The sequence below is a fragment of the Falco punctatus genome (assembly GCF_963210335.1).
Source record: "Falco punctatus genome assembly, chromosome: 3".
NCBI lineage: Eukaryota > Metazoa > Chordata > Aves > Falconiformes > Falconidae > Falco > Falco punctatus.
This window is the reverse complement of record NC_137582.1, coordinates 118,966,198-118,989,792: the sequence shown is the minus strand read 5'-3', so window position 1 is coordinate 118,989,792 and position 23,595 is coordinate 118,966,198. Positions and strand designations below refer to the sequence as shown.

The 23,595-nt window shown below is 46.5% G+C and overlaps 2 protein-coding genes and 1 long non-coding RNA gene across 12 annotated transcripts in view; 2 read left to right on the top strand and 1 right to left on the bottom strand.

The window, feature by feature from the left end:
• Nucleotides 1-4,436, top strand: part of RSPO1 (R-spondin 1) — a gene marked incomplete at its 3' end in the record, with an annotated part of 31,494 nt that extends 27,058 nt beyond the window's left edge. For 9 of the 10 annotated variants that reach the window (XM_080381998.1, XM_080381995.1, XM_080381991.1 and 6 more), the window contains 3 exons: nucleotides 1,332-1,523; nucleotides 2,725-2,874; nucleotides 3,303-4,400. In XM_080381998.1, the coding sequence (XP_080238124.1) occupies nucleotides 1,332-1,523; nucleotides 2,725-2,874; nucleotides 3,303-3,655 (695 nt within the window). Of the gene's footprint in view, nucleotides 1-1,331; nucleotides 1,524-2,724; nucleotides 2,875-3,302 lie in introns of all 10 variants that reach the window. The other variant, XM_080381990.1, reaches the window with a different exon arrangement.
• Nucleotides 1-23,595, bottom strand: part of LOC308061682 — a 529,572-nt gene that overhangs the window by 101,370 nt on the left and 404,607 nt on the right. The window lies entirely within an intron of this gene.
• GNL2 (G protein nucleolar 2) lies at nucleotides 11,691-23,510 on the top strand. Its single transcript, XM_080381966.1, has 16 exons — nucleotides 11,691-11,857; nucleotides 11,946-12,030; nucleotides 13,151-13,245; nucleotides 13,752-13,891; nucleotides 14,997-15,181; nucleotides 15,664-15,730; nucleotides 17,024-17,182; nucleotides 17,751-17,864; nucleotides 18,665-18,793; nucleotides 19,506-19,610; nucleotides 19,721-19,879; nucleotides 20,023-20,130; nucleotides 20,482-20,912; nucleotides 21,589-21,668; nucleotides 22,396-22,493; nucleotides 23,330-23,510. The coding sequence occupies exons 1-16, from the start codon at nucleotides 11,794-11,796 to the stop codon at nucleotides 23,477-23,479; spliced, it is 2,169 nt and encodes a 722-aa protein (XP_080238092.1). The 5' UTR covers nucleotides 11,691-11,793; the 3' UTR covers nucleotides 23,480-23,510.

Sequence of the window (23,595 nt, the reverse complement as noted above, 5' to 3'; positions counted from 1 at the left end):
TATTAAAACTGGGACTGCTGAGCCCTATGAGAACAAGGAAAACTTGATGTCATGGCTAATGCTATAAAGTGCAATTTCCAGCGAGGGCCGGTTTATACCTTTGCCATAGAGGCAGGCCTTGGCACCGCGGCTCGGCGCTGCGGGAGAGATGGGGCTGGATCACCTGGGGGTCCCTGCGCTTGGGGTTTCAGGGCCCAAAATGCTGAGGGGAGGTCCCAGTCCAGACCCAGCAAACCCTCCTGGCAGCCGGGCACTGAGGGTCCTCAGGGCTGGGGATGCCCTCTGCCTTCTGTTTCATTTCTTGAGACTCCGGCAGCCTCCGTACCTGCAGACCCAGCGATGAGGCTGGGACCGGCAGCAGGGGAGCTGCTGGGGTCTGGGGTCACTGCGAGGGAAGAGGGAAGTTTTCTTACCTCTTGGTCTGGCATGTGAACGTTGTGGTCCTTCATGCTTGCTTTTGAAGTGTAGTAAACACAGCATTTAAAAGAATACATTTTTAAAATACACAGCTTTTCTATAAACAAGGACACTGCTTGCATAATAAACTAATAAAAATAACCTGCATTCTAGCCTGCAAAGAATGCTATTGGTTTCAAAACAAGCATCGTTTTATACGATAATTAAAAGCAGAAAACTCTCAAGACATGGGATTGAGTATTTTTCTTGGACTGAATCTAGGAGCTGAGAACACATCTCTATTTTGGGGGCAGTGAAATCTCCTGCACTGCCAGTTATAGTTAACATAAGCAGGGTCAGAGCGAGATCTAGCCTGGGACGCAGCCTGGCTCCAAGTGCAGTGCAGAATTAGTCAGACGGTTTCACTCCAGCACCGCACGGCTCTGGTTCCTGCTCATCTTCAGCGTGCCTGTAAGCTCTGCGGGGTGGCACTGCCAGCTCCGAGAGGGGACTCGGTGGGGAAGTGCTGGCCCACTCGGGCGCGTGTCCCTCATGGGTGCCTGCCCAGTGTTGGCAGCAGGGCTGATGGACAGAGCTGGGAGGCAGGGGAACGGTGGGGAGACCGCACTGGGACTCTGTATAAGTTGGCAGCTGCTTCTGGGTCCTGCTCATCACTGCTGCCACTGTCACGACCCTCGTGCCTGCGCTCGGCACAGCACTGGCACCTGCGAGCATCGGGCAAGGGGCTGTGACACCCGGCCAGAGCGGTGCCGGGAGCCACGGTGAGGACGTGGGTGCAGCAGGAGCCCAGCCCTCGGTCTGCCCCGCTCCCTGCCCTGCCTGCCGCTGGTGCTGGATTTGGGGGCTGAAGCCGGAGCGTGCAGAGCCCAGCGCTGCGGGCCGCACTAACCGCTGCTTCTCTCTTGCTCTTCCAGTTAGCACTGAGCTGAGTCAGGGCTGTGCCAGAGGCTGCGACCTGTGCTCAGAGTTCAATGGGTGCCTGAGATGTTCCCCCAAACTCTTCATCCTTCTGGAGAGGAATGATATCCGGCAAATTGGGATTTGCCTACCATCTTGTCCACTGGGATACTTTGGCCTTCGCAATACAGACATGAACAAGTGCATCAGTGAGTATGGGGGTGGGAGGGAAGGGGCGAGACATGGGAGGGTGGCAGTGCTTTGCAGGGGATCACGCTGCCTCTGGTCAGGTGAGAGGAGATGCTGGGGCTGTATCAGAGGGGAGAAGGCTGTGCTGAGCAGGGCAGCGATCTACCCATGGAATAACCCCGCAATTTATGCTGATGATGGCTAATGGGCCTCAAGTGCCCAGATGCTTCCCCCCTGCAGCTGGGTCAGCGTGCAGCCAGGCTATGCTCCTTCCCTTTGCGCAGCCGCTAGATACTGCCCGAATAGTGCCCCTAGAAGGCAGGTAGGCATCCCCCACCCCCACATCAGCCCTTCCATGCAGATTTTGACTTGAGTTTTGGCCTTCCTGGTCTTTGAGAGCCTCCGTGGGTCTCTCCGTGCTGCAGGCGGGTGGTAGTGATGGACCAATGGTCCATTAGAGCAGAGGGCCACCAGTAAAGCCTTCAGGGCTGTGTTACCCTGTCGCAGCATGCCCAGCGCCGCATAATACGCTGTGGAGGTGGCTTCTTGCAGGACATTTGGGAAGCTCTGTTACCTGGGCTGCCAGACTGGCACCCTTTTGCTTTGGGAGAAAGGAGGAGGAGGGAGATCCTCTCGGGTTTTAATGTACTGCTCGCACAAGTACCTTTTCTTCTTGCCTCTGCCTGTTCACCATGGCCAAGCAGCTCTCTGAATGAGATCCTTGGCCTGGGGCTGCATCTTTCAGCCAGAGCACCAGAGAGAAGCGGACATGGAAAAGTGTGATCACTTCCCTGGCAGTTTCATGCAAACCACCATCATGGCCAGATTTCCGTCTAACTCCGTTTCTTTGCAGCCTGTACTGTAGCTGCAGCTGGAGCAATTGACACAAGACTTTATTCTTTGCACTGTCCCACTTTGGCTGACTGATGCTCAAGCTGAACACCAGCCCAAGCCTTTTCCACCCTGCTTGATTTCGAACTGGCAGCAGCTGCTGTTGGCTAAGAGAGCTGCAGCACAGTGGCTCTGTCCTGTACCAGGGGACAGTGCAAAGAAAACTGACTCCTAAGTAGCACAACCAGGCCTGGCAGGACATTCAGAGACTTGCCTTGGCTGTTGGCAGACCCCTTGGAGCCAGCAGTGAACTCCAGTTAGCAGTCAAGATCTTCCCGAGTCCTTTCCTCACATCAGACTACGTGACAGCTTTGTGTCTTTTTTCCCCAGAATGCAAAATTGAGAACTGTGAGTCCTGTTTCAGTCGAAACTTTTGCACAAAATGTAAGGAAGGTTTGTATTTGCACAAAGGGAGATGTTATGTCACATGCCCCGAAGGCTACTCTGCTGCCAACGGCACCATGGAATGCAGCAGTCCTGGTAAGCGATGCTCAGGGCCTTTCACTGAGCTTTTTGTCTGGTCCAGTTGCATGTATTGCTACAGTTTGCTTTATATGATGAAACAAACCCCTCAGAGGCGACGGCTCATCATACCCGTGTTGAGTGGGTGACAGTACAGGCTAGACCCAGCCCTTCAGAGGGCAGAGGCCTCTGGAATCCAGCCTAGATGGGGGGCAGCACCCCAGCATCGCTGCTGCATGTCTGTGAAGCGTGACTCATGGTTTGTGTGGTACGGCAGGAGGGGGGTGCCCTGAAAACTTAGGAAGCTGCTGGGGAACACATGTGCCCTTCAAACCTAAAGTGGGGGAGAGGTGCGATGGTGCACAAGGGCTCCGGGAGGTCCTGAGGCAGTGATGGAGAAATGAGAATAATGAGAGTTACTTCTGGCCTCTCTTGTTATCCGGCAGCACAATGTGAAATGAGTGAGTGGGGGCCCTGGGGGCCCTGCTCCAAGAAGAGGAAGCTCTGTGGCTTCAAGAAGGGCAATGAAGACCGAACGCGGCGGATTCTGCAGGCTCCCTCTGGAGACGTCTCCCTGTGTCCTGCCACCACGGAGGTGCGGCGATGCACCGTGCAGAAGAACCAGTGCCCCGAAGGTGAGCTGATACGGAATATTTCACCATCCCACCCTGGCACCCTTTCTTTGTCAGGCACAAGTATTCAGCCAATGGTCCAGTATCATAAATGTGCTGCACATCTCACTACCCCTCTGCGGTACAGGGAACACAACGTGACAGCAGCCAGAAAGACCCCTGGGTAGAACCAGCACAGAGTCCTGGGTGGGTGATGCTCAGCACGGCTTCCCACATGTCCCACAGGCTTTCAGATATTTTAGCTTCTTCTGTGGCCAGACAGCAGCAAGGCAGCCGAGCAGCCGAAGTGCATGCCTGTGCGCTGTGGTGATGGCAGTCGTTCTCTCTACCAGAACGCTTAGGTCTGTGTTTTCCCCAGGAATTACAGTGTCTTCAGGATGAATGGTCGTTTGGTTGTCCTCTTACGGGATGGACAAGGATTGCAGCTGAGTTGAGTGTTTGGAAGGAAACGGGTTTGGAGGGGTGGCTATCACCACAGGGGTTACACAGCGGGCAGGGGGAGGCAGGCACAGCCGATCTGTTCCTCTGATGCACACAGCAGCGCACGTTAGCTAAGGGGCTTGGTGTGCGGCCGCAGAGAAGTGCAAGTGTTAGCGCTTCTGCTGGAGACTGACAATTACAAAGCTAAATCCAGATTTGATCCTTCTTCCCCGTTGATGTTTAGGCAACAGCTCGCAATGCAAAGCATAGCGAGGGCAGCTCTCGGGCACCTCTGCACGTGGGGAGCGGTGGGCCGCAGGCCAGCTCGCTCAGCCGGAGAGCCTCACAGTGCCCCTTTGCTTTACTGCAGGGAAAAGGAAGAAAAAGGAAGAACAAGGCAAGCAAGATAATGCAAACGGGAACAGAAATCGGAAAGACACCAAAGACGCGAAGTCTGGCACCAAGAAGAGGAAGAGCAAACAGAGAGGGGCTGCGGTCCCCACAACGTCCGCTAGCCCTGCCCAGTAGCTGCCCCTTTACGTCACCTGATGGCAAGACTTCATTGCTGCTATGTATATGAAAGCTTTATCGAACCAGAGCACTGCTACACAACTCGTACACATGTCCAGAAAAGACAGACATATACTCCCAGACTGACCCACAGACCCGAGAGAAACCACATACATGATACTTAGGGAGGCTGCACACACACACAGCACCCAGGACTGCAGAAAGAAGCTGCCGAGGAGTGGGAGTGGACGTGGAGGGAAGCCCACCTCCCCAGGGCTCCGCGGGGGATGCTGCAGGGAGGAAAGGTGGAGTATGAGCCAGCGAAGGACCCAGATGTGAGACTTCATGACCAAAGGCCTCAACTCAAGACCAGGCCCGTGGCCCCAGCACAGCACAGTTGTACCCAGAGGGACGAGACTGGCCCCACACAGCTGCTCTCCCCAAGCCGGGACCCGGACTCACACAAAGGCATGGCCTCTTTCTTTTCCCCCCACCCTTTATTTTGTGTTTTAAGCTGTATGACTTTATCATTGCGAATACATGTTAAACATTTGTGGTAAGAGGTCAGTGGTATCTGCCCTGAATCTGCTTCAAAGAGTTATTTCAAATTAAAAAAACAAAAACAAAAAACAAAATGACAACCAGCTTCCTGAGTGTGTGGTTCATGCCTTGGCCCCTATGGAGGCTGGTGTCCCACAGGACAGAGACTCACTTGTAGAAGGGAAACTCACCAAAGCTTTAAGAAAATCCCAGAAAATGCTGCCAGCTGCACTGCAGCCGCAAATCAGCCATCCTGCATTTGCAGGACCCCAGCTGTGCTCCGCGGAGCCCCTGAGGAATTTCCCACTGAAGGATCCAGTTAACATACAGCAGACTGAGAAAATGAGAGGTTACAACAAACCGCAGGTTGCCGAAATATCGCGTCTCCGCTTGTACAGTCATAGCTGCGGGACTCCATCCCAGGCTGGGGACACGCTCGTCTATCCGTCCGGACACCACCCAGGCGTGTAGCAGGAGGGAAGGCAGGCGGGAGGGGGAAGGCAGAGTTCGGGCTCTATGGAAGAGAAGCAAACTTTTAAAGTTTGGTAGAAACTACTGGTCTGTGTGCCACCGACTGGAATTCCCTGGATTCAGCAAAAGCACTCCTGCTCTGCAAGAGCCAACACCTGGGCAGAGGAACCAGGACAAGGACTGTGCGGGACAGAGACCTGGTGAGACTCGTGCAGGGTGCACGTGAACGCTGCCTTCTCTGCGTGGAGAGCTTTACCTCTAGCAGCCTCACGAGGTGGCATACTGCTCAGTTTCCTTTGTATTTTAAAATGTGCTTCCTGGATATAAATATGTGCAGACATTTAATTCCTCTAGATTTCAGCAAAAGCCCTCTGGTCCTGAGGGACAGAGCCAGGGGAGGTGTGGTGGCTCCCAGAGATGTGCCCGGGGCAGATCAGTGATGCACTGCTAAAGCTCCTGGCTCCCCTGGTAAGGAGATGAGCAGCAAAAAGCTCACCCAAAGCTAAACCTGGCAAATACCATCTCCACTGCGTGTGCTTCTGCACCACCCTCTCTGCTCTGGTTCTGGAGGGCAGAGCGAGCCGGCAGGGATGCCTGCGGGAGGGTTCCCCGCTCACTCTCACGGGTCGCCTGCCCATGCCCGGCAGTCCTGGTCCTCTCCCACAAAGAGCTGGCGGCTCGTGGCACCCGCTGAGGACTCGACTCCAGCCTGAGGACACCTAAACTCTCCCTTCACCCCATCCGCTTTGTGGCTGCTTTGGCTCAGTGCAGAACGTGGGAGCTGCACAGTTGTTTCAGCTCCTGAGCTGTATGTACCAAGCTCTCTGTGACTGCTCTGCTGGCAGCAAAACCTTTCAGCCCATCATCCACTTTGCGTTTAAGTAAACAAGGAGCCGTTATATCTTTTAAAGGGGATTCCATTTCAGCACAATGATAAACGACCAGCATACCAAGCAGAGAGAGAAAGAGGTTCTTAAAAGTCATCCTTTGAGTTGTTTATGGATCATGTTCAGAGGATTCCTGAAAGCCTCCCAGCTGAAAGATTGGATCTCACTGTTCTCTAGCCCCAGCTAGCCTGTGAGAGAAGTTACTTTGTTTGTGCCATGGCATTGCATGTAAGCAGAACCATTTTTCCTTTCCGCTTTTTAGCAGCAATAATCAGTAACCCTTTCGTGAACCTCAGCTTGCTAATTCATAAACGACTCCTTCCTCCCTCCTGCTGCAGCATCTCGATCCAGTTCTCAACAAGGATTAAAGAGAGTGCATTAGTAAGGTTTTATACACAGAGGCTCTGTTAACTGACTGGATTCCCTACAGTAACTCATGGCAATATTAGCACAACTTTTTCAAAACTACACCGCATGTAACAAATCAACCAACCTATTTTATAGAACTCTCCAGTTTTTTTAGAAAAACTGACAAACTTCTTTCTGTTGTGGCCTTTTCCCTTCTTTCGTCCTCTTTCATAGCAAAATGGGAAGAAAAAGGGAGAAAGGCAAAGGAAAGTTTAAAATGCATATTAAGAAAATCCAAGATTTTTCAGTATGGGTGATTTTAAAATTAAATTGTCTTAGAAAAATTAGGAGGAAAGTATTAAAAAATAAATCAAATTTCTTTTTTCAATCAGCTCCAGAATTATGCTAATTCCCACTCCCAGAGAGCTGGTTCATTTATGAATTTAGAAACATTTTGCCTTTGACCAACATGATTTGCACACTCAGCTCAACAGTCCGAGCCGGAGATTTCCTTAGACAGGTTGATGTCATCTCAACTCACATGCACATGAACGCTCTCTTTCAGCCCATCAAATAAAATCTGTTGTGGTGTTCTCTCCATGGCATGACTGTAAAATATGCTTCTTTAAACAAATAAATAAATAACTGGGTTTGCTGAACAAGCTTTGTTTGCTTTATTCACCAAAACTGGACTCAAATCCCAACTAACCAAGAATGTCTGGAAAGAGAGAGCCTCTCCTAAGTAACTTCTGTCTGCCATCCTGAAACCGAACATACCTACACGGATCACGGCATGGAAACGTTGCTGCTCTGACTTCTGCAAATATTCCTGTTCTGTACCTTGACCACCTAGTTGCTGAGCTCGAGAAGCAGTTGCTAGATATATAGACAGCCAGCCAGATCCTTCCTCAGAAACATTGTTGCACAGGAAAAAAATCTTCATTTTTACTGTTGAACAAACGGGTGTTTATTCACTGGACAGAATTCTAATCAAAATCTGCAGGACAGTTTCTAGGCTTTTACTTAGCTTTGGGGTAATTCATCCCATGTAATGGGGAACGAAAAACAAGGAATAATATATTAACAGCTTACAGTCTTGCAACTGTTTAATTTTTATCTCATTTGCCGAGATTTAGAGACTAAAGCAGACAAATTTCACCAAACACAGGTTGGTTGCATTATGTTCTTACCCTCTCTGTGTAATATAGATCTGTATTTTTCATCTGCTACAGTCAAGTTCAATGTGTGCACACATACTCCTCAAACAATAATTTACTAGCTTTCTACCCCCATGGAGATGGAGGCAATGTAAATACTTTTTAGTTCATGTTTATGTTAAAACAATTTCTCACTCAGAAGAAATCTTAGCTTTGATTAAAGGAAATAGAGTAGGATAGTGAATATATATATCCCTAATACTGTTATTTGGATTACATTGTCTGAGAACACGAAAAGAGGTATTTTATATATATTTACAGATTTTATTAAGTCAATAGTCTTCAGAGAGAGAGCTGTTAGGCATAACATTTCAAAAAAACCCTCTATTAAAACTACAGAAATACCAGCTGTATTTAACCAGTCACCAAAAATAAATCACACCGATGGCATTTATATACATGATAATATATTATACCCAACTGAATGCCAAACCGTAGTTTAGATGGAGCTGCTTGCCAGAATCTCCATGATTTTTGAAGAGCAGCAGAATCTTAGTGGGGGAAAAGAGGAAGAAAAAAAAAAAAGGCTAGCAGGTAGATAATACATTGTTATTTACACCACAAGCTAAAATGCCTGGTTAGAACCTCACCTGCCATTCAGTGCTGAAACGGCCTGAAAAAGGCCCTGTCAGATCCTGCCGACACGCAAGGCTAACACGCCTGATGCGGCATGTGCAGCTTTCTAGAAAAGAAGTCACTTTCCATGACTATTAAAATCAAATTACAAAAGTAAAACATTTACATGCAAATGCTTTAGCTTCCAGAGTGGTAGTAAACACTTAGTTCCTGTGAAAGACCTATAGCGCTGGCAGACATTCAAAGAGTAAAGCAGAAGGCTCGGAAGATGTTCGGTCCGAGGGTTCGACTCTGCTGGGCACAGTGCTGGGCTCGGCTTTTTCACCTTTTTGCTTTTTTTTTTTTTTTTTTTGCTTGACTTTCAATTTTTTCCTCCCTCTGGCCTCCCCCTATTGCTTTCAGTCACCACTTTGGGAACTCCAGATCCAAGGCAATGATACCTGGGATCACTTTGTTTTTTTTCTGTTAAGGACCTGTCAAACCTGGAGCCTCTTGCCAAGGAGCCCTGCCGCCTGCTCTTGTAAGCTACATCCTTGAAAACCTATTCCTGAGAACTGAGTTGGGAAAACTACTCTGGTAATAAACCACCTGCTGTGTCTTCTGGCTGTGCCTGGGACGATGTTGAAGGCAAGCGACGAAACCCACTTCTGTCCTTGTGCTCTGCAGGGAATCACTGCAACAAGGAGAGTAAGATGGCTGATGTTGCCTTTATCCTGTTAAATAAAACAAAGTAGCTCAATACCACACCGAAAAAGTGCTCTTAGTACAAGTCCAGTCTTGTTCTGAAGTCTTGGAAATCTACTTTTCCTTCATTCAATTGACAAAATCTGTAAATCATACAAGGAAGACAATCCCTGCCAAAAATCAAGCATCACTAGTTTTTAATAATACAATGGGAATAACCCCTTAGAACATATGTAATTATGGCAATGAGTCATTCTGATGGCATCACATAACCGCATTCACTGGGTTTTTGACAAGGAAGAGGCCATGGAAAATTTAGAATGATTTCATTTCAGCAACGGTCAGGCTAGTCGTGTCAAAGAAGCTGAGGCCGTTTGGCAGATCCGACAGGCCTGGCATCCATCACTAACCCCCCTGTCCGGTCTGGTACGCAGCATGGACAACATCCCACTGTAGCCAATTTAAAAAGAAGAAGAAGAAAAGTTAAAAATTGGAACAGGAGGATGCATCAATAGCAAATGAAAAAATGTGAGTCATAGAGCAACAAAAAATTAGTTTAGTAGAGTAAAATATCTGACTCATATGTTATCAGATACACAAGTAAACAACCACAGCTACAGAGATACTGCAAGTTAAATACTAACTCTTAGCCCCAGTAACATAATTTTGGTCAGGAAAAACATGAGGGAGAGGAGAGCACAGCTGAAAGGACGAATTTATGCCAATTTGAACGCAATTCCCATATGTTATCAGTATAAATTTTCTCATGACAGAAACCACAGGCTCGTCGCCCACTCCAGTTGGGACAACAGGGCTCACCGTAAGCAAGGCTGGGGAAAGCGGTGCTGAGACCTCCCTGTTAAAGTTTTCGACGTGGGAATTCAACAATTAACTCTGAGGCATTACCAATAAAAGTTCTCCATGACACAACCTCATGTCTGAAGCCAGCTATTTCTATTCTTTCACAGAAAAAGACAGCAATTTTCTGGATACCGTCCAAGATATCTTGCTACAATAAAAAGGGTGTTTTCTTAAGGAAAAGGAAGAAAGAGTGGGGGAGAACAGAGCAAGTATTACTCAACTATTTAGTCTAAAAATCCGAAAGTCAAAAGGATCTTCTGACAGATTCCTATCAACTCTAATGGAAAACACACTTGTCCTGGGAAAACTCTTCTACATGAGCCTCAAGTCTGATAGCTTAAACAATTATCTACAATTTGGAATTAATTTTTTATGCCCACATCAATGTGTATTTTTTAAATGCCCAAGGCATAGATAATTCTATTAAGAGCAAAAACAGAAATCATAGGCTTAATCAAAACAGACTCAGAATTCATAACCGCCATCTTACAAAACATCTCGCAAGTCTTGACTCATTAAGACTTCATTGTACAACTGGGACTATGCACCACCTAAAAGCAAAATGCTGAAAATTGTTAAAAGAACAAAATCTCAGCAGCTCTGTTATTGTTCTGGATTTAGAAAAGCATTAGCAAAACAAGAAGGAAATTTAACTAGCCATGAACACTCTGCTGCTAATAACTATTTAGAAACGATAGGCCACACCTTCGTTTTGGAGAATGATTCCCCAATGCGCTGAGCAGTTTGCCCCCATGCAGTCTCTGGTATAAATTAACACCGTTTCGGTGGTGCTTTGTTAATTCCCCCTAGGTGATGATCTTTCCAATTTCTATAAAAATCTGGCAGTAACATGAACATAAGGCTTAGTCTTTAGACATATAATTTGCCTAAATTTAATTCAAGTTCCTGCACTGTCCATGGAATTCTTCACACATATATAAAAACGCCACCGTTCTAATTTCAAAAGGTCCTTGCCAGTAACCCAGAAAAAAACAACCCCGTGTGGCAACACACATCCCACCGCTGCCGCCCTGCCGCACACAAGCATGCTCCGCGACGCCAGCGCTCCCGCCAGCACCCCTGCACCACTGAGCCCCTTTGCTGACCGCATGCATTCATCTGCGAATGGAAAGAAGCATTAAAGCTAAGTGCCCAAGTGATTCTGATTATGCTTCTGTGAACAACAACATTGCACAAACAATGAGCGCTGCTGTGCCAGTGCCCTCGCTATTACAGCCTCCCCTTCCCTTGGAACGGCCAGCGGTGCCCCCGCCGTGCCAGGCCGCAGCCCCGGCCAGGCGGTGCGGCCCGGGCGGGGCAGAGCCGGTGGCTGAGCCCCCCGCCAAGCACGGCGCCCCGCAGCCCCCCGACCCTCGGCCGGCCCGGAGCCCCCCGCCCCCCTCGGCCCGCCGGGCCCGCAGCGCCCCGGGGCACAGGCCGCCCGGGCTGCCCCGCTCGCTGCCCCCGCGGCGTGACGCCGAGCCGGGGCGGGGGACCGGGAAGCCCGGGGGGACCGCGGGGCACCGGGGGGATGTGGGGGGGACCGGGGCCGCCTCATGCGTTGCCATGGCGACCGGGGGGCACACGTGGTGACCGGGGCACGCTGCTGCGCCTGCGCAGGCGGAAGACTGCCTTAGCGGAAGTGCGTCATGACGCTGACCCCCCGCACCGGAAGTGCTTGTGCCGGCGCTTCCAGCCCGGTGCTGTGCGTGTGGCGGAGCGGCCTCTTGGTTCCCCCCGGTCCGGCTGTGAGCGCTGCCCGGCCCTGCGCAGGGGGCTCCGCTCAGCACCATGGTGAAGCCACGCTACAAGGGCCGTAGCACCATCAACCCCTCCCGCGCCAGCACCAATCCCGGTACGTGCGGGGTCGCCGGGCCAGGCCGTGCCGGGCCGGGCTGTGCCGTGTCGGGCCGCGCCTGGCTGACGCTGTCTTGTCTCTGCAGATCGTGTGGAGGGCGCGGGAGGGAACAACATGCGGGACCGAGCCACCATCCGGCGCCTCAACATGTACCGGCAGAAGGAGCGGAGGTGAGCGCGGCCTGGCCGAGCCGCCCTCCCGGTGCGGCGGGACGCAGGCGGCTCCGTGTGCCCGCCCGGCCCGAGGCGGGGGGTGGTTTCCCGCGGGGCCGGAGTCTGGCCGGGCACGGCAGGGAGCGGGCACTGGTAACTGGGCCGTGCCCATCGGGAGCAGCCGTGCGGCCCCCGGTGCCCGCGCCTGCAGCCCGTGCGGCAGAGCAGGACCGCACTGGGGGCGGCTGGCCGGGCTTTGCTGACAGAATGTCAGTTCCTGGCACGGAGCCACTCCTTCGTGTCTTCTCTAATACCATGAGCTGGGAAGCTCCACCAGGCCAGCGATGCGTATCAGGGAATACAGTTGGGAAACGTGATGCAGAACAGCTGACATGATCTCATTGCAATGTCATGAACCCAGAAGCGCCCAGAATTCCTTAATTTCCCACGACAGCATAACTTAAAAAGTTGCCTTAGAATGCCTGAATAGCGTGACTTCCATACGGCTCCTTTGCTGAGAGACACCCCTTTGCTCCGCTTGAGAATTGCTGGCTGCGGAGTAGCCCCCACCTTGTAAACATGTGTCTCTGCCATGTCGTAGATGCTGCAGGGGTTTCTGAGAGTCCTGGTTCAGATTAGCAGTTTTGTTTTGTTTTGCCAGATTGCACTTTGTTTTGAGACTGGAGAATATGTATTTTTAAAAATTACTAAATTTAAGCCAGGTCTCAACTTGGAAATCATCTTGTGATGAGTGTTCTGCACCAGCTGATGGGTAGAGCTAATTAAAAAGGTCCACATGAACCCGTGGGAGAGCAAGGTCGTGTTTACTGGGAAGTTGTCCTTTGGTGCTTTTTGCACCCCATTAAGCCATTCCTGGTCTGATGTAAACAGAAGAGTCTGATCAAGCTGGAGTGAGGCTTAGGAGCGTGCGCTGGCTGACGTTACTGCTTCTGTTCCAGTGTTTAAGTGAATTAGCCTTTACAGGTGGTACCATCCCCAGTGTCACTCTCAGGGGCACCAGTTCTAGTGAAGGGTTTTTCTGGATTTTGTGGATGAATTTTCTGGTCTAGCAAACAAAAGTGCTAGAGGAGTCAGTGCTGCCCCTGTGTATTTACATGTGTTCTCATTTCTTGCTTAGAAACAAGTATGGTAAAGTGATTAAGCCTCTACAGTATCAGTCAACAGTGGCACCAGGCACAGTTGCAAGAGTGGAACCAAATATTAAATGGTTTGGTGAGTGTATTTTTCAACTTTCAGACTAGGCAAGCTTAAAGACTGTCGAACTTTGTATTTTTGGAGGGTGTTTATTTTGGAATTGTGCTCTCGGTGATGTGTGGGATGGTTCCTGAAAATGAAGGTGAAGGACCCCTGCTGTAGGCATGAGTACGGGCTCACACTGTGCATGTACCTGCACTTCAGGTGTCTGCTTTCTGCGCACTCCTCTAAAGTGTGATTATTCTGTCTCCTTTGGTCATTTTCTGGGGTTTGCCCGTGTGTGTTGTAGCCTACGTATGTTATGTGTCCTAGGGATAGTTTTAAAATTTGTTTTTAAGTGGCGGGGAAGAAAGGGATTGGCTTATTTATCCTAATTTGGGATTTGTCTCAAGTAAAATCCCATATTTTTTGTCACTGGTATTTTTGATTCCAGATGGAGTATTAATATTTTATTGGTGTACCTGGGGTCTCTGAAGTGGTTAAAATGAGGAATGGTCAGGTGCAATATTTATCTTTACATGCAGGAAATACTCGTGTGATCAAGCAATCATCCCTACAGAAGTTTCAAGAAGAGATGGAAACTGTCATGAAAGATCCTTACAGGGTGGTCATGAAGCAAAAAAAATTGCCGATGTCCCTGTTCTATGATCGGATTAAACCTCACGTGTGTATCACTCGTCTGTACGGGCTGAAAGCTGGGTTGTGTGCACAGAGGTGTTGTCACTATTACTTACCTGGGCGATGGTGCAGTCTCTGTCCAGTCTGGTGAAATATTGTGTTCTGGAAGCACTGGGAGGGGCAGCTGGAGCGAATGACTTGAGGAAGGATGGTTTTGAGAGCCTGTTGCTGTGGACGTTGAATGTGAAGTCAAAGAAACAGTGTGTTATTTCCTTGTAGTTTGTAAGAAGATCTATAATTTACTAGAAATCCTCATTTTCCATTAGGAAACTTACTCTAATGCTTCCTAGGTTAGCGTACCTCCTTAGGATGACTGTAGCAGCTTGCCACCTTATCTTCTAATGCTTCTAATAGCTCGTGTGACAGAGGGACCTCTTCTGAGGATGCTTCACACAGCAGACACTTGTGTGATGAATTTGAACTCAAATATGTGTTTATCTTGAATCAGAAATGCTTGTGCATGTAGCCTTCATTTCTAGTACACCAAGTTTTAGTTACTACCAGGTTTCTTTCATGATGTCTGAACTATTATGTTGAACTCATGCTATTTTTTCATGTGGAAACTTTCCAGGTTTATGTCATAAAAATTGTTACCTAAATAAAGGAAAAAGTTACAAGAAAGTAAAATGTGCGTTACAAAAACAAATTACTACTTTCAGCAATGAATTATATGTTGTTCCAAAAAAACTTGGCATTCATTACAGGCTTTAAAATCTACAACTTTGATTGTAATTATCCCTGACAAAAATCTGTGAATTTGGCGAGATTTGTGCACTTGTTAGAAAAATAAGAAATGATCAAAGATAGCAGCTAAATTTTCATCATTGTAGCTTTAATTACATTTGACATAATTTATGGTGAAAGAACTGAAGCATAGTTCTTTGGCAAGTGCAATGTGTTTTGTTGCTTATTAAATATCCACTCTTATGTTTCTCAAAGATTAAGCTGGAAAACTCAAACATTGTTAGGAAAGTGCCTGTAACTCTTGTCACAGGTCGCAGGGTTGTGTTGATCTAAGGTCTTGTTCATTGCGTGTCATGAGAGATGGAAAAAACAACGCTTGTTTTTCTTACCAACCTGTTTTTCGTCAGACTTCCAGAGTTCACATTCTTGACACAGAAACATTTGAAACAACATTTGGCCCCAAATCACAGAGGAAAAGACCAAATCTTTCTGCAAGTGATGTGCAGTCTCTGGTGGAGAATGCTGAAGCCTCATCAGGATCTTATGATCAGGGCAAGGACCGAGACCTCGTGACAGAGGACACTGGTGTAAGGTAAATGAAGGGAGAATTTATTCATTGTTTACATTTCTGAAAAGCCAGCTTTATTTTTAAAGATGTATCTAGTACATCTATCAATGCTGTTACTGCATGAGGAGTAAGGAAAGTGAGGTGAGCTGAATTTGGGATTTTTTAAATTCTGTTTTGTCCCTGTGTGTTTAACCAAACTGTTACTGACATGAGACTCTAATTTATTTGTGATTTGTTCTCTGTGGCTTGTCAGAATATCTCCAAACTCACATTTTGGGTTAGGTAAAAAACTGACTAGTGGCCAGATGGCAATCTTTGAAAGGGCACATGTTTGTAGGATCTTTCTGCAAATGGGTAGATTGAAGGGGGAGGATGGGGAGTGGGGCAGAATCCAGCTGTCTGTTACTTGGGCCTCATCTCCTCTTTTGTCTGTAAATGGCTTTAGAGAAAACAACACCGTAACCCTGTTATTGTGGTTGCTGATGTCTTTGGTAATCCGCTTTCAGGGATGAAGCACAAGAGGAAATATATAAGAAAGGACAGTCCAAAAGAATCTGGGGTGAGCTCTACAAGGTAAGCAATGTTTATAGAGTCATATCTGTCTTTCAGCCTTTACAAAGTGAGGTGCTTCACAGCGTTGGAAATCCTGTACAGCGACAACCAGAATAGCTCTGAAAACCATTTACTGCTCGGTTAGGGAAGCTTTGATACAATTGATCTCGCTGTAAAGTTTCTTAGAAACTTTAAGTGACTTTCTTCATGCAGACTTGTTCCGAGTTTGTCATTCTCTTGCCTGCTTTCCTGTCAGCCTAGTTGAACTGTCTGATTTGAAACCATATACCCTTTCTTCAGTACTGATGGAGTACCTAAACACAAACAGAAAAAGCCAGCTGAAGAAGGGAGCAGAGATTCATTTTCACATCTCTGCGTGACTGAGCTTGATTCTTGAGCTCTTGTCCCCCTGGAACAGACATCCATAATATATCATGTAGAGACAGACTGGCAGAGTGAAGATATTCGTTTCCCTTGAATTCCTGGGGCTTCACCACAAATAAACCAGTCACATGCCCTTAAGTTTCTTGAGGCTAAAAACATCTGGCATGTTGATAGGGTTGTCTTTGGAGGGCTCTGACCCTCCGTTCCCTTTGAGCCACCGTGGCTGCTAGAGAAATGGAGACTAAGAATGAATTGAGGTTGTAAGAGCAGTTTGTGTGTTCTCAGTGACTGCTAGGTGTGAAATTGCTTGACTTTTTGCTCTGAGTTTCTGAATGTAGCTTAAAACCTTTTCATTTAGATCTAAAAGTGCTGGGAATGATAGAGCAAAACAGATTTCAGTAAGACGCTGCCAAAAATGCAGGAAATAACTGAAACAAATTTGCTTGGCTTGAAGCAAGTCATAAAATGACAGCTCCCTGCTGTAGATGCTTAGTGGACTAACAGCAGGTTCCTACTTGGTTGTGTGTTTCATACTGATCCAGAAAACATACTTTATATCCTGATCCTTTATGAAATGGCAGAACTGAGTTGCTGCAGAATGGATGGTGAACATTGTTTTTGTCTACTGAAGCAATTAATTTTCCTGTTTGGGTGCAGTGTTTTCTTTCCCAAGTGCTACAAGCGTCTTCCTCCTGCATAAGAGTAGGTAAAAACTATTCAGCTTAGGAGGAGAGTGGATGATACTAGTCTGAGCTTCACTAGTCTGTAGGGAAGTAACAGTTGTTTGTGAAGGATACAGGGGGGTTACAGATGTAGTTCATTTATATGTAGTTAATGATGTAGTTCAGAAAATAATTATTTTTCATTTTGGAGTTATAGATGTCTTGCTTTCTGTAAAATCCTTTCCTTCTGCATGATTTTTTTTTTCAGGTGATAGACTCATCAGATGTTGTTGTTCAAGTTCTTGATGCCAGGGATCCCATGGGTACTCGCTCCCCTCATGTGGAATCTTATCTTAAAAAGGAGAAGCACTGGAAACATCTCATTTTTGTCCTGAACAAATGTGATCTTGTTCCTACCTGGGCTACTGTAAGCACAGTCCTGCCTGTTATTCCTTGGACCTTCTTTGTTCCTTTTGTAGCCTCTGGTTTAATTCTGTTGCCAGTCCTCTTGCTGGTCTCAAAGGGCATAATGTAACTGGGTCAATGGGAACTCGCTGCTTGTCTGCTATAAAAGTAACAATTACAATGTAAATCTGTCCAAGTTTGGCTGAGTTGAGCAACACTCACCAGCCACAAATTCTCTACTTCCTCTGTCTGGATTTAACAGTTCAGCTGATGTCTCCAGAGTATGCTAAATGTTGGTCCGCTTAAGATCCATATCCACCACAGCTGGTTTGCTTTATATTGCTAAACTAATTAGTTTTAGCTAGCAATGAAGGCATTTTTGGGAAATTGCTTGTCTTTTATAAAAACAATACTCAGTGCTTTTAGCTATTGGGTTGGTGAAATGCTTCAAAGGTTCTTACAGAGCAATTTTCATAGACAGTCACATTTGTGACCCAAGTGAAGATGCTGTGTACTTCTGCTCATAAGCAGATTGTTTCACCACCTCTGCAGCACAGGATCCCTAACTGAGTTAATGTTTTCCTCTTCAGAAGCGCTGGGTTGCTGTCCTTTCCCAGGAGTATCCAACACTCGCCTTTCACGCCAGCCTCACAAACCCTTTTGGCAAAGGTGCTTTCATACAGCTTTTAAGGCAGTTTGGAAAGGTACAGAACAATTTGGGGGATTTGTATTGTTGTGTGCAGGGGCTGGAGTTATTTTTTTAGTGTGGAAACTTTTGTTTTGTTAGTGTTTGGGGTTCAGTGTGCTTCCCTATGGCCATTCTGTCAGCAAACATCTCCGTTAATAAAGCTCCCTTCTCTGGAGTTAAAAATGGAAAATATTCCTTCAAATATGTCCAAAGTGTTTGTCAAGCTGAGGAGATCCAGCAGGAGTGGGTTTGACCAGCAATCTCTGGCCTAGGTTTTGTGTAGACAGAGTATCCCACAGACACTCCTAGGTCTGATCGAGTGTGTAGAAGAAGGGAACATACCTCACACCAGTTCATGTCCTGCATGTACGCATATCCTCTTAAGGTGTTCTCCTTTTAAGTGTCTTTGTCTTTCCAAGAAAGGCACTTTCTGGTGTCTTTAGGTTAATTTTCACATCTGTATTCTTTACCCAGCTACATACTGTTGGTATTGGCTTGGGTTTTTAACCTAAATGGTTTCCAAATAAGGCATTCACAAGTAATTTTAGAGCAACTGGGAATGCAAGAGGTTCACTTCTTCCTTCTGAAGTAGCAGATATTTTCTTTGATCCTTGGAGTTTTTCGATGGCAAATTGGTTGTACCCTTACACATTTCTCCTGATAGAAAAAAGCTGATCTCATTTTTTGATCTGATACTTTGGAGTCCCCTTTGCCTTCCAATATAGTGAGAACAGTAACTGCTCACATGCTCAGAACTGTAGTAGTAATTCTGTCTTTCTCTATGAGGTGTTAAAAAGATGCGTTATTTCTTAACAGTTACACTCTGACAAGAAACAGATCAGCGTGGGTTTCATTGGTTATCCGAACGTTGGCAAAAGCTCAGTGATCAATACATTACGGTCTAAGAAGGTCTGCAATGTGGCCCCTATTGCAGGTGAAACAAAGGTAGGAAGAGATCCCTACATTAAAGATAAAAAATAATTATGTCAATGCATTGTCAAAGGCAGATTTCATGTAAAATTAGGGTAACATGTTCAAGTCTAGCACTTGAACTGTACAGGCTATGTGACCCTGAGTCTGAGGCGTGGCTGATGGAGTCGTTGCTCTGGAGCACGGCTACTGGAAGCGTTCCTGTGTCGCTGCTCTCCCTGGGCTGTAGTGCTGTGATCTGAATGCTCAGCCGCCCTGGCTCAGGGTCTGTGCTCTCTTGAGTCACGTGATTGGGTATATTTGTGCTGTCAGGCTCTGCTAGTGCTTGAGGAACTCTTGTTCTTCAAGAATGTGGCAATAAAGAAGAAGACAAAGTTATGGCAATCTTTGCTAGCCTGTGCCTTTTACCTCTAAATATCATTAAAGTTAAGGGTCATGGAAGAGGAAAACCGCAGAATATTGGAGTTTGTTGTAACTGTAGTTTCTTCACCTTGGTGCTGTGAGTTCGTAGTTTGATGCAAATCTGTAGGGATAGTGTTGGCTGATCCAGAAGGAGCAAGGTGAATACATCCTGGCTGCCAAACAAGAACACCAGGTTATATTCTGTTTCTGTGTGTTGATACCAAGTTCCTAAGATGACTCCTCTCTATTAACACCGTGCATTTAAAAAGCAGAACAGTGGGCTGTGTGGCAAGAGGTAACATGGGGATTTACTGATCTCTTTCAGGTGTGGCAATACATTACCTTGATGCGGCGGATTTTTCTCATCGACTGCCCGGGTGTAGTTTATCCATCTGGAGACACAGAAACAGACATCGTGCTGAAGGGAGTGGTATGTATCTGCACTAAACACTGGAGATTTTTTTCTGTTTTTAGTATGATGGGCTCAAAGAAATGAGTGCACGCTTTCCAAAGGGTTGATATTCTACCGTTTATTTTCAGGTTCAAGTTGAAAAGATTAAGAACCCTGAAGATCATATTAGTGCTGTGCTGGAAAGAGCCAAAGCAGAGTACATCAGAAAGACGTACAAAATTGATTCCTGGAAGGATACAGAAGACTTCCTTGAGAAACTTGCTTGTAGGACTGGAAAACTGCTGAAGGTGGGACAACTTTATTTGCAGGCCGGTAGAGCATGTGGCCTGTTACTGATCATGGGAAATATTAACGTTTCTGTTGCTTACAGGAAATGGGAAGGCAGTATGCCCTGCAGACGTGGACATAAATTGTTACTGGTTCCTTTCAGGGTGGTGAGCCTGATGTGCAAACCGTGAGCAAGATGGTTCTCAATGACTGGCAGAGGGGCAGAATTCCATTCTTTGTGAAGCCACCGAATGCAGAAACAGGTCCCCAGGTGAGAATGTGATGCTCGTGCCTCTTCTCACATATTACTCAGTTTTCCTCATGGTATTCACTGCTGCTTTTCCAAGAGTGCCATGTAACTTGGGCAGTGCGCATCTTGTCCTCTGCCCAAGCCTGGTGATTCAGATGATGCCCAATTGAATTTGGTGAGGACCAGGTAGCAATACTCTGTAAAGAGATGTCTGGCCCATTTGACAATCATCTGACTACCAGAAACATCAGTAATTATCATGTCATTGGCCTGTCATCTTAGGCTTTTTCCAAAGACATAAAATGAAAATTGCTCTCGAAGGTGGTGGAACAGATTTTGTGGATAATATATCCATCATACTCTTTCTTGTAGCCTCCTGCACTGGAAGTAGCTATGACATCAAGCCAGGATAATAACGAGGAGAAAATCTCTGAGTTGGTATCAAGTGTGGAGCCAGCAGAAGAGAAAAATAATACGGACACTGAAATTAAGCAACTCGTGGCACATGTTCGGCAGAACTTTGGGAGGATTAATGTGGCACCTCAATTCTCAGAAGAAGACCTGGTTCCTGTAGATGTGCCAGGTTTTGATGAAACAGACAGTGATTTTTCTGGAGAGGAGGAGCAGGAAAAGGAGAAAGAGGAAAATGAGCAATGTCAGGATTCAGTAGAGGAGGAATCGCAGTTGGCTGTAGTAGGTGCCAAGGAGAGCTCTAAGGCAGTTCTTAAGGCTTTGGATGATAAGATTGCAAAATACAAAAAATTTCTGGACAAAGCCAAAGCCAAGAGATTCTCAGCAATAAGGTATATGAATCTGTTCAGCAACTTGGATATTTCGCAGGGGAGGGGGGAAAGGGTTAAAGTGATTCTGCTATAGTTTCACTCCATTTGTGACTTGCTTGACTGATTCCTCTGTGTTGCCAGACACCAGTTGCCACAGCTTATCTAATTTAGCCATAAATATTTGAATTTGGCTAAGCAGCAGTTTGGTTTTGGAAGAGTCTTCCAAGAAGTCCTATTTACCAGCATAACTAGTCCTCACTTTTGGAAAGCTGCCTCTTAAGCTATGGATTAGAAATCTGTTGGTATTCTGGGTAGCGATATTACATTGTTGGATCTCTGCTTGATGTTGGGCCCTTTCTTGAGCCATACCAAGGCCAGTGTCCTACCTGGATGTGCCTGCTGGCTCTCCGTGCATGTACAAGAGGATCCTAGCTCATGCACCATGCCCGCTTTTAGCAAAGCCCATCCACCAGCTTTGTGAGGACTGAGATTTCAAGTTTGTTTTATTTTGTCCCTTTGTGCAGCACACAAGCCCAGTAACTCCAGAGGCAAGATTACTGTAATATGTTTTTTAGGTGCAAAGGCTGTGGTTTTGCTGCTGACACACTACTTGGATCTATTGCAGACTGATCACTTCTTGGAGATGGTGTCATTTTGTGTTACAACATCCTTATGTTGCTTATTTTATCTTTTGTAGAATCCCTAAGCAGCTGAGTGAAAAAGTGTTTGCAAAATCCATGCAGAAGCCTGAAGAACCTAAAGAAACTGAAGACAGAGGTAAAATGACATTAGTAGATGTTCTTAATCTATATTTTGAAATCCTGTCAGCAGTAGAAGAGAGGGTTTAGGGGGAGAAGCATCCATTAGCACCTGATGGCAAGTTCTTTTTCCCCTAAAGCTATTTAAATCTTGCCATGGCTAACCTACAGGCTGCATGATGACCTTGCTGTAGCCTTTCGTTAGAACACCTGTCCGTATAAGACAACGTGTCCCTCTACTAGCGAAGGAGAATAAAGTGAAGACAAATGTTGCATTTCCAAAAGAATGATGCTGTGGGCAGAGTGCAGTCCGAGCAATTGCTGTTCTAGATGGGGTGATAGTACACAGAAGGGAGTGAAGGGGGTTTAGAAAATTTATATTATAAAAGCACAGAGGTACTTAAGACTGTAGCATTTACTGTGGTGACTTCAGAAGTCTGTGGCTTCCGTTTCGACAGTAGGTTTGATTAAAGGCAAAATCATGTGGGAGAAACCTATTCTGACAAGACTATGAAATCCTGGATTTCCGTGGGGCTTTAAGCAATCTGCTTCTCAGGAGCAGTTTGCATAGTAATAGGGAGTGATTCTCTGCTGAGGAACATGCATGTTGCTTAGGTAAAAGCTGTTAAAATACAACCAAAGGAATGCTTTGCTGGAGTAGGTGGGCTGGTGACCTCTGTGTTAAGTTCTGCGAAGAGGTGGGTGTTCTGGAAGATGCCTGAGTATGTGATCTCTGCTCTTTGCAGGCAGCACGGAGAAGAAAAGGAAAAGGAAAGCAGAAGAGGAAGATGATGGTGATGATGATTTGGGTAAACAGCCTTGCAAGAAACTTACATCCAAAGAAGTAAGTGTAATTTCTTGTAGTTCAATAAGCATGGTAATAGAGCTGGCTTTTTTTATAGATAATTGCCCGTTGTTCCTTAAGAGCTTTTAGACTGGGCACTAGTAGGGGGGAGGGAGCGCAGGGACTGTAGCTCACATAGGGGGAGTGCAAAGACAGGGTGACCTGCTGCTGATGTGAGATGGGGCAGTAGCACGTCCAGCTGAGCGCGGACCCATGGGGGTTACCCAGCGGGTAACCGTGGCAGCGTTGAAGGGGTGAATCTGTTGCAGGTAACTGTTCTGCTTGCGGGGTTCGCATCCCCACTGATGCTGTTAAGAGAGCAGGGGTCTAAATGCTGGGAGATGGGAGAACTTGGGACTACATGGGCAGCACTATTCTGTCTTCAGACAGAGGAGCTGCTGCTGCTTTCTGTTCATGTTAGTCACATCTAAACAATTCTTCTAGAACAACTTAAAATACCAAGTGACATAGTCTGTAGGATTTTGAAAGTGATTCGTAAGCAAACTTGTACAGTGAGGGCTGTTTGGATTTTGCTGTGGACTGTTAGGACTGTCAGAGGGGAGCAGAAGAGTGAATCTTCTTATGAACGTTCTGTCACACCTTCAGTTAAAGACCTCTTATGTGACTGTGCGCATCACGTTGTTTCTTATACCTTGATCACTACTTTTGTAAAGATTAAAGCATATCTTCCTCTAACATTTTAAAAGCAGAGGTGTAATATTTTGTTTGAAATCATTTTATTTAAGGAATGCAAAGTGAACAACATTTGAAAGAATGCAAACATTCAGGCTGTGGGGTACCGTGGACTTGCTAATGTGTTTTGTGTGTATTTGCAGAGACGACGAGCTGAGAGGCAGCAGCGCTCCAAGAAAGTTGGAGTCCGGTATTATGAAACTCACAATGTGAAAAATAAGAATAAGAACAAGAAAAAAACTGGCTTGGAGGGACAAAGATCAAAGCAGAAAAAATACAAACATAAGCAATAACTTCTTATTCTATTAAATTTTACATAAAACAGCTCTAGTATGCAGTGGCTTTTTTTAATATAAAACTTGTAGTTCCCATTCAAAGCCTAGTTTGACTTGTCTGTCTTGTTCCCAGG